An 8,425-nucleotide genomic window follows, 5' to 3' on the forward strand; every position below is an offset into this window, starting at 1 on the left:
TATATATATATATATATATACACATACACACACACACACACACACACACACACATGCAAAGAGTTATGTGATGAAGCTCAAAAGAGAGCAGACTCATTAGATCTGTAGGAATGTGATCTCAAAACTCTGGATTTATTACAATATTCACTCAGACATATGAAATGTTGGGTAGAGAAAGATTTGGAGAAATTAATAGTCCAGAAAGTAATTAATCAAACCAAGAGTGAATGGAAGTTAATGTGAAATAGAGATGTGTACAAAGTCAGTAAGAGGAGCAGTTACAAATGTAATCAAAGAAAGCGAAGTAAAGCGTTGACATTCTTCAAGTGTACTGAGGTGTGAGACACCTAAAATGTACAGAGGACGATTGGAAAGAAGCATAAGTAGACAAACAACCAATTGTATTAACCACATGCTAAAATGTGTTCACACAGGGTAAATATGTGCACCTACAACATGCTCTGGCGCCTTTGCATGTGCACATGTGTGAGTTGGCACATTATGTGCTCCTACATACTTGCACCCACACTATTGCATACAAAACATGCACACACAATTGTGCATATACACAATTTTTTACATGGCTATGCAAATACCCCTCACCCTCAGTCAAACCATCCAACCCATGCCAGCATGGAAAACAGACATTAAACGATGAATATGATGATGATGATGATGATGTAATGCGTATATATATATATATATATATATATATATATAAATAAATAATTAAATGTGGCCAATGCCAGCACCACCTTGACTGGCTTCTGTGCCGGTGGCATGTAAAAAACACCCACTACACTCACGGAGTGGTTGGTGTTAGTAAGGGCATCCAGCTGTAGAAACACTGCCAGATCAGACTGGAGCCTGGTGCAGCCTCCTGGCTTCCCAGGTCCCGGTCGAACTGTCCAACCTATGCTAGCATGGAAAATAGACGTTAAACGATGATGATATATATATATATATATATATATATATAAATATATATGCATTACATTCCTACCCAGATACACTTGTGCATAATATACAAATATATGCGTACGCTTGTATATACACATATATTTGCAAAAAATCTGTATAAGTGGGTAGATTTATAAATATATCCATGTATACATCATCATCATCATCGTTTAACGTCCGCTTTCCATGCTAGCATGGGTTGGACAATTTGATTGAAGACTGGTGAAACCGGATGGCAACACCAAGCTCCAATCTAATTTGGCAGAGTTTCTACAGCTGGATGCCCTTCCTAACGCCAACCACTCAGAGAGTGTAGTGGGTGCTTTTACGTGTCACCCGCACGGAAACGGCCACGCTCGAAATGGTGTCTTTTATGTGCCACCCGCACAAGAGCCAGTCCAGGGGCACTGGCATCGATCTCACTTGGCTTGCCGGGTCTTCTCACGCACAGCACATTTCCAAAGGTCTCGGTCAGTAGTCATCGCCTCGGTGAGGCCCAATGTTCGAAGGTCTTGCCTCACCACCTCAGCCCAGGTCTTCCTGGGCCTACCTCTTCCACGGGTTACTTCAACTGTTAGGGTGTGGCACTTTTTCACGCAGCTATCCTCATTCATTCTCACCACATGTCCAAACCAGCGCAATCGTCTCTCTTGCACTACTGTACAATCTCATCAACGTATGTGCCAATGTGATTGTCAACATATAGAAGCATATAGCCACAAAGTATAAATAGAAAAATAACTTCAAAAGATCATCGTCACCATCATTTTCATTTAATGTCTGCTTTCCAGGCTAGCATGAGTTGGACGATTTGATTAGGGACTGGTAAACCAGATGGCTACACTAGACGCCAATCTGATCTGGCAGAGTGTAGTGGGTGCTTTTTACAAACCAGTCCGGTGGTACTGGAAACAGCCATGCTCAAATGGTGTTTTTTACGTGCCCCCTGCACAGGAGCCAGTCCAATGTTTTGTTCGTCAGTCCAACACCATTTAGTATCGTTGTTCCATGTTGGCACGAGTTGAATGGGTTGACAGGATCTGACTAGTTCAGGGTCTGCATCATGCACCAGTGTTTGCTATGGCTGGATGCCCTTCCTAATGCCAACCACTTTACAGAGCATACTGCATGCTTTTAATGTAGTTTGTGTCTTGCATGTAGCCTTTAACCTTTTTCCATTCAAGGATTTTTTGAATCCAATATATTATATACTCTTTCCACTGAAACACTCCAGCCTGAAAATGATTTGTAAAATAATTTATCTGTAATTTTCTTTTACTTTCAGAGCAACAAACCCATCATCTTTCAAACTCGAGTTTTTCGTCAATAATCTGCGCAAACCAAACGCTGCTACGTTTGAAAAGTTGGGAATGTAAGTGATTTTCTTTCTACTTTTCATGTTTCATTCACTATTTTTTTTTAGAAAAAAAGGATATAGGTTCAGGTCTGGCTGTGTGGCAAGAAGTTTACTTCCCAACAATATGCTTCTGGGTTCAGTCCTGCTCAGGCCAAACAAGATTGAAAAAACCCCATCATATATATCAGCTAAACAGTTTTTAGTCAAATCGTCCAACCCATGCCAGCAAGGAAAACAGACGTTAAATGATGATGATGATATCATCATCATCATCATACGTCAATTTTCCATGCTGGCATGAGTCGGACGGCTTGACAGGAGTTGATCAGTTGGAGAGCTGCTTGGGCCCCATGACTGTTTTGGCATGGTTTCAATGGCTGGATGCCTTTCCTAATATCGAATGAAGCAACCTGTCCAATGCTGTAGTGATTCCACCAGTCTACAGCCCTTGGGTGGTTTTTCATTTATTGACCTCAGTAGGAATTGAACTCAGAACACAAAAGAAGCCAAAATAAATACTTCAAAGTATTTTGTCTGATGCTCTCGTACTTCTACCACAAAATATTTACTTGCAAATATACATCATCATTGTTGTGAAATGTCACTTGACCATGTTTGTATGGGTCAGATAGTTTATTTGAGGCAAATTTCCTATGGCTGGATGCCCCTGCTGTTGCCAACCCTCACCCGTTTCCAAGCATGGTAATATTTCCCCATGGGTAGGAATGTTTTTCATAGAAATAACATTGCATGGATGATGATGATGATCAGTTACTTTACAACCATCACATGATGTCGAGACAAGGGCACACATGGAAGGCGGACATTAAACAATGATGGTGACACACACACACACACACACACACACACACACACACACACACACACACACACACATATATTATAGATATCAATTGTGGAACATGACTGTCATGGCATAAACCTGATGATTGTGTAATGCATAAAAATACTAGTTTATTTCAATATTGTAAAATTGTTAAAGCTGCAAGCTGGCAGAAGTGTTAGCACGCCGGGCGAAATGCTTAGCGGTATTTCGTCTGCCATTATGTTCTGAGTTGAAATTCTGCTGAGATCGGCTTTGCCTTTCATTCTTTCGGGCTCGATTAACTAAGTACCAGTTACGCACTGGGGTCGATGTAATTGACTTAATTCCTTTGTCCGTCTTTGTTTGTCCCCTCTATGTTTAGCCCCCTGTGGGCAATAAAGAAATAAATATTGTGAAATTGTAAAAATTGCAAATAATAATCATGGTGGTGCTCCAGCATGACTGCAGCTGTATGGCTGAAACGTGTAAAAAAAATAAAAGAATAAAATGTGAGAAATCAGACTAAGTTGGAATTTCATTGATTAATATCTTCTATAGACAACCATACAAACTTGATATATATGAGGGAGAGTCAAAACTTGTACGCACTCTTGTTTTTTCAATGTCATCATCATCATCATCGTTTAACGTCCGCTTTCCATGCTGGCATGGGTTGGATGGTTTGACTGAGGACCGGAGAGCCAGCAGCTGCACCAGGCTCCAATCTGATTTGGCAGAGTTTCTACAGCTGGATGCCCTTCCTAATACCAACCACTCTGAGAGTGTAATGGGTGCTTTTACGTGCCATCAACACGAGGGCTAATTGGGCGGTTTTGGCAATGACCATGCTCAAAAGGTGTTTTTTTACGTGCTACCTGCATGGGAGCAAGTCCGGTGGCACTTGCAATGACCACACTCAAATGTTGTTTTTCATGTGCCAGTAAGGTGCCAATCAGGCGGTAGTGCCAGGGGATAAACAAATATGTCATTTTTCTATATAGTCTCCTTCCTTTTCAATGCACTTGGTCCAGCGATCCACAAGCTTGTGTATTCCCTCCAAGAAGAAGGTTTACGGTTGGTCATGCAACAATTTATGCACTGCTTCCTTCACATCTTCGTCTGTAGGAAATTGATTACCTTGTAAGCCATCTTTGAGTGGTCCAAAAATATGATAGTTGGAGGGGCAAGCTCTGGGCTGTAGGCAAGGTGTTCCAGCACCTCAAAACCTAAATGCTTAATGGTCTCAACAGTCTGGGTAGCCATGTGTGGCAATACGTTGTTATGCAACAACAAAGCTTTCTTTGGTAATTGTGTGTATATATATATATATATAATGGGCTTTTTTCAGTTATCTGTTTAAATTCATTTACAACGCTTTAGTTGACCTGGAGCTTGAGCAGAGGGCACTTGCTCGATGGTGTCATGCAGTGGGACTGAACCAGTGATGACATGCTTGGGAAACAAATTCCATCTGAGCTATGCAAACATGGAAAAATGGACACTAAAATGATGATGAGGGCATATACATACATACATATGTACATCATTCTTAAAATATCATTCTTAATCAATCACATAAACTTGAACCTATGGGATAATGGTCGATAAAACAATGTGGATTAATAAGGATTACATTTGACGAATAATCTGGTTGTTAAAGGCATAATTATGGATATTCTTGCCAAGTTTCAGTATAACCAAAGTAGTTCTTGAAAAATTTCAGCATATATATTATAGGTGCAGGAGTGGGTGTGTGGTAAGAAGCTTCATTCCCACTGTATACCACCTTGGGAAAGTGTCTCCTATAGCCTCAGGCTGACCAAAGCTTTGTGAGTGGATTTGTTAGATGGAAACTGAAAGAAGCCCATCGTCTATATATATATACACACACACACACACACATTGTGTGTCTGTGTTTGTCACCCCACCAGTGTTTGACAACCGATGCTGGTGTGTTTACGTCCTCATAACTTAGCGGTTTGGCAAAAGAGACTGATACAATAAGTATTAGGCTTACAAAGAATAATTTGTTTGACTAAAGGCGGTGCTCCAGCATGGCTGCAATCAAATGACTGAAACAAGTAAAAGAATAAAAGACTATAAAAAGGTAAAAAAAAATACTTTTTAAAATTTAATCCAGTTTTGTCAAGTGCTATTACAAAGTGAAAATGCGCTCTTGGGTGTAACTTTGCCAGTATGTCTGCCACATGTAATTCAGCTTGTTTTAAAAGCTAATATTTTGTGCAAGCATATCAAATGTTATTAAAGATTACGCAAATTAAGGCTTTGTCTACGTACATATGTCGAGCATTACATATTTCCACAATGTTTTTATTTATGACAATAGACCACAAAAGAACTCAATGAAAAGCTAATTTGGTATGAGCAGAGATTTGCTGTGTACATGATAATAATGTTATAGAAATAAACAACTGAAATTAATTGCACAATCATTAAATATAATACAATTAAATACACTTGCGCACACACACACACACACGCGCGCATTTGTAGGTTTTGTTTTTTTGTAAAGCGTTCTCTCTTGTGCAAATATACATACATACGTATGTTTATAGCAAGAATTTACAAAAAAAAACCCAAAAGACCAAGACAGGTGTGTAAACAACAAACTGATATATTACTTTAACGTTTGGGGAGTGAGAAAGTCTTTTACTTTATGAGCCTACGCTCTTTGTCAGAAATAAACAGGAATATATATGTTTATAAACGATTTAGATATTTTTTCTTTTAAAGCCAAAACAAGTTAGAACCTCAAAAATACAGGTCATTGGTTAGTAGTGTTACCCAGTATTTCAATGTTTCAGAGAAGTTGGCTTCCAACACCGCAGGGGGAGAGAGTGGGTGGGAGATGAAGATGAATTACTATTCATTGTTTTAGGTTGGGTACCTAGCACCTTAGGCAATGTACCCCTGATCTGGCTACACCTCCATCAGGTGTCCTTTTGTCTCGTATCTCTTACTTGTTTCAGTCATTAGACTGTGGCCATGCTGGGGCACTGCCTTGAAGAATTTTAGTCAAATGAATTTGACCCCCAGTACATTTTTGTTTAAGCCTGGTGCTTATTCTGTTGGTCTCTTTTGCTGAACTGCTAAGTTATGGGGACATAAACACACCAACACTGGTTGTCAAGCAGTGGTGATACACACACATAAATACAATGGGCTTCTTTTAGTTTCTGTCTCCCAAGTTCTCTCACAAGGCTTTGGTTGACTTGTGGCTGTTGTAGAAGACACTTGCCCAAAGTGCCACACAATGGGACTGAACCAGGAACCATTTGGTTGTGAAGCAACCTTCTTACCATGCAGCCACTTCTGAATCTGCATTATGTATGCTTCTCATTACTTATAGATCTCATATAAGCCCTTGGCCATCAAACACAAAACTAATTAAGTTCTGGAAATACTGTTTGTTTATTTATTCTTTTGAGTGGGGAGGGATCATTTCAAAAGGTTAATAAACATCAAGTATATAATCTTTTTATTTGACTAAATATATTTTATTGTGTAATATAACTGATAATAGCAGTGCATTTTCAGTTGACAATTAACACAATTTTTGACAATAAATGCAATTAAACTAGTTTTGTATTACCTTTTTATTATATTTTTTTTTCATTTTGTTTTGAATACAAAAGTTAAGATGTTTATACAGGATATTTGTCCACTTTTCTTAAGTTGTGTAATTCTTTCCAATCATTTGTAATTACCTTGATTTCGAGTTTCCTTTGTTATATTTCTGCTCTGATTCACACCAATCACCAACCACCAGCCTGTTAACATCTTCATTTTTCACTCTCATTCAACGTATGTAAATTATGCACCCCACTTATTCCCATCACATCATCCCATAGTATATTATATTCAGTTTAACTGGTTCTTTCATGTCATGTCAAAACACTATTTATTACTAAATATAAAATCAACAACATAATAAGTTAAATGGATATTTTAAGATCCTGGTTAAGTTACTCAAATTTTCTTTTCAAATACTCTAATATTAAAAATTGTTAAGCAGACCTTCACCTTTTCTAGTTTCTTTTATACTCCTTCTGTCCTGTTGATAATAGGAGTGCATTTTCAGTCGACTATTTACACAATGAATACAATGAAATTAGGGTTCAGACAGAAGATTCTAGAAGATTGAATCCTGCAATTGCTTGACACTGACTGGCTGTTTAATAGACAGATCATGTGAAACTTTTTTGTGGTTTGGTCATGATGCCTGACCAGCTATCCAGAGATTTAGTTTCAAATCCCAGTAATACTGTCTGTGTCTCTGATATTTCACCTCCCTTTCATACACCATCAGCCCAGCCATTCTCTTTCCTTCCTTCTGCTCAGTCTGCTTCCTTTTCTGCAATCGTGTCTCCCTTCTACTCACTCTTGCTCATCATTATCCTTTAGGAAAGTGGGTTATACATCAGTAGATGTACACCTAACTTTCCTATGTTAAATTAGAAGTGAACTGAATGCAGAAACTCCAAACTGATCAACAACAACAAGTATTTATTGTATGGTGGAAAATAAAACAGCTTCCAATTGTCCATTTTCCGAGTAGCCTGAAATGTAGATGTATTGTTCCTCGAGCTGGTGTCGTTGTAGAGACAACTTCGTTCAACCACACTCAAATGAGAGAGCCTGCTTAGACATCTTGCTTGGTCGCTGTCTGCGCGTAAAGAGACAGAATCGAAGCGGGAACGTTTGGATGTTGAAATCCACGCATGCGTGGTTAAGGATTCAGCAATGGCGACTATGCCTTTTTGGCGCCAATATGACGTCACTACAATGGCTCCCCCATGAGTGTGGAACACGAAATTAAAAAATTTTGGAGGGACATCTGAGGCGAGATGGCCACCGAAACCATGCAGAAAATGCGGCACAAATATATATATCAAACACTCGGTTTTATCTTCACTGTATGAGTGGGACATCCCCTCACGGAAAATAGCAAGAGCCAACCAACTAAGATACTTAGTACCAGGCATTCCCCCGACGTCGCCAAGTTTAAACAGGACATCATTACCACTGTCAACATCACCACCACCACAGCTCCGCAACCGACCACAACCTCCCGCGTATGGACATTCCAAATTTCCTTGTGTAACTTTTTACGAACCGGATACATAGTTTTTTTTTTTCTGGCTGGAAGAAAAATGTTCAATAAAAAAAAACTGAAATTGTCCAGTAAAAACACAATAAATTTAACGTAAATAGTTTTTTCCAATTTCTTGGGCCAATGCACCGTCCTGCCAAACCTAGTG

General features: G+C 39.0%; 1 protein-coding gene across 1 annotated transcript in view; it reads left to right on the top strand.

The window, feature by feature from the left end:
* The window catches only part of LOC106870684 (protein virilizer homolog), a 68,649-nt gene that overhangs the window by 6,514 nt on the left and 53,710 nt on the right, over nucleotides 1-8,425 (top strand). Inside the window, exon 3 of the mRNA XM_052974140.1 lies at nucleotides 2,246-2,332. Coding sequence (XP_052830100.1) covers nucleotides 2,246-2,332 — 87 coding nt within the window. The remainder of the gene's footprint in view (nucleotides 1-2,245; nucleotides 2,333-8,425) is intronic.

Source organism: Octopus bimaculoides, chromosome 17 (assembly GCF_001194135.2).
Source record: "Octopus bimaculoides isolate UCB-OBI-ISO-001 chromosome 17, ASM119413v2, whole genome shotgun sequence".
Taxonomy (NCBI): Eukaryota; Metazoa; Mollusca; class Cephalopoda; order Octopoda; family Octopodidae; genus Octopus; species Octopus bimaculoides.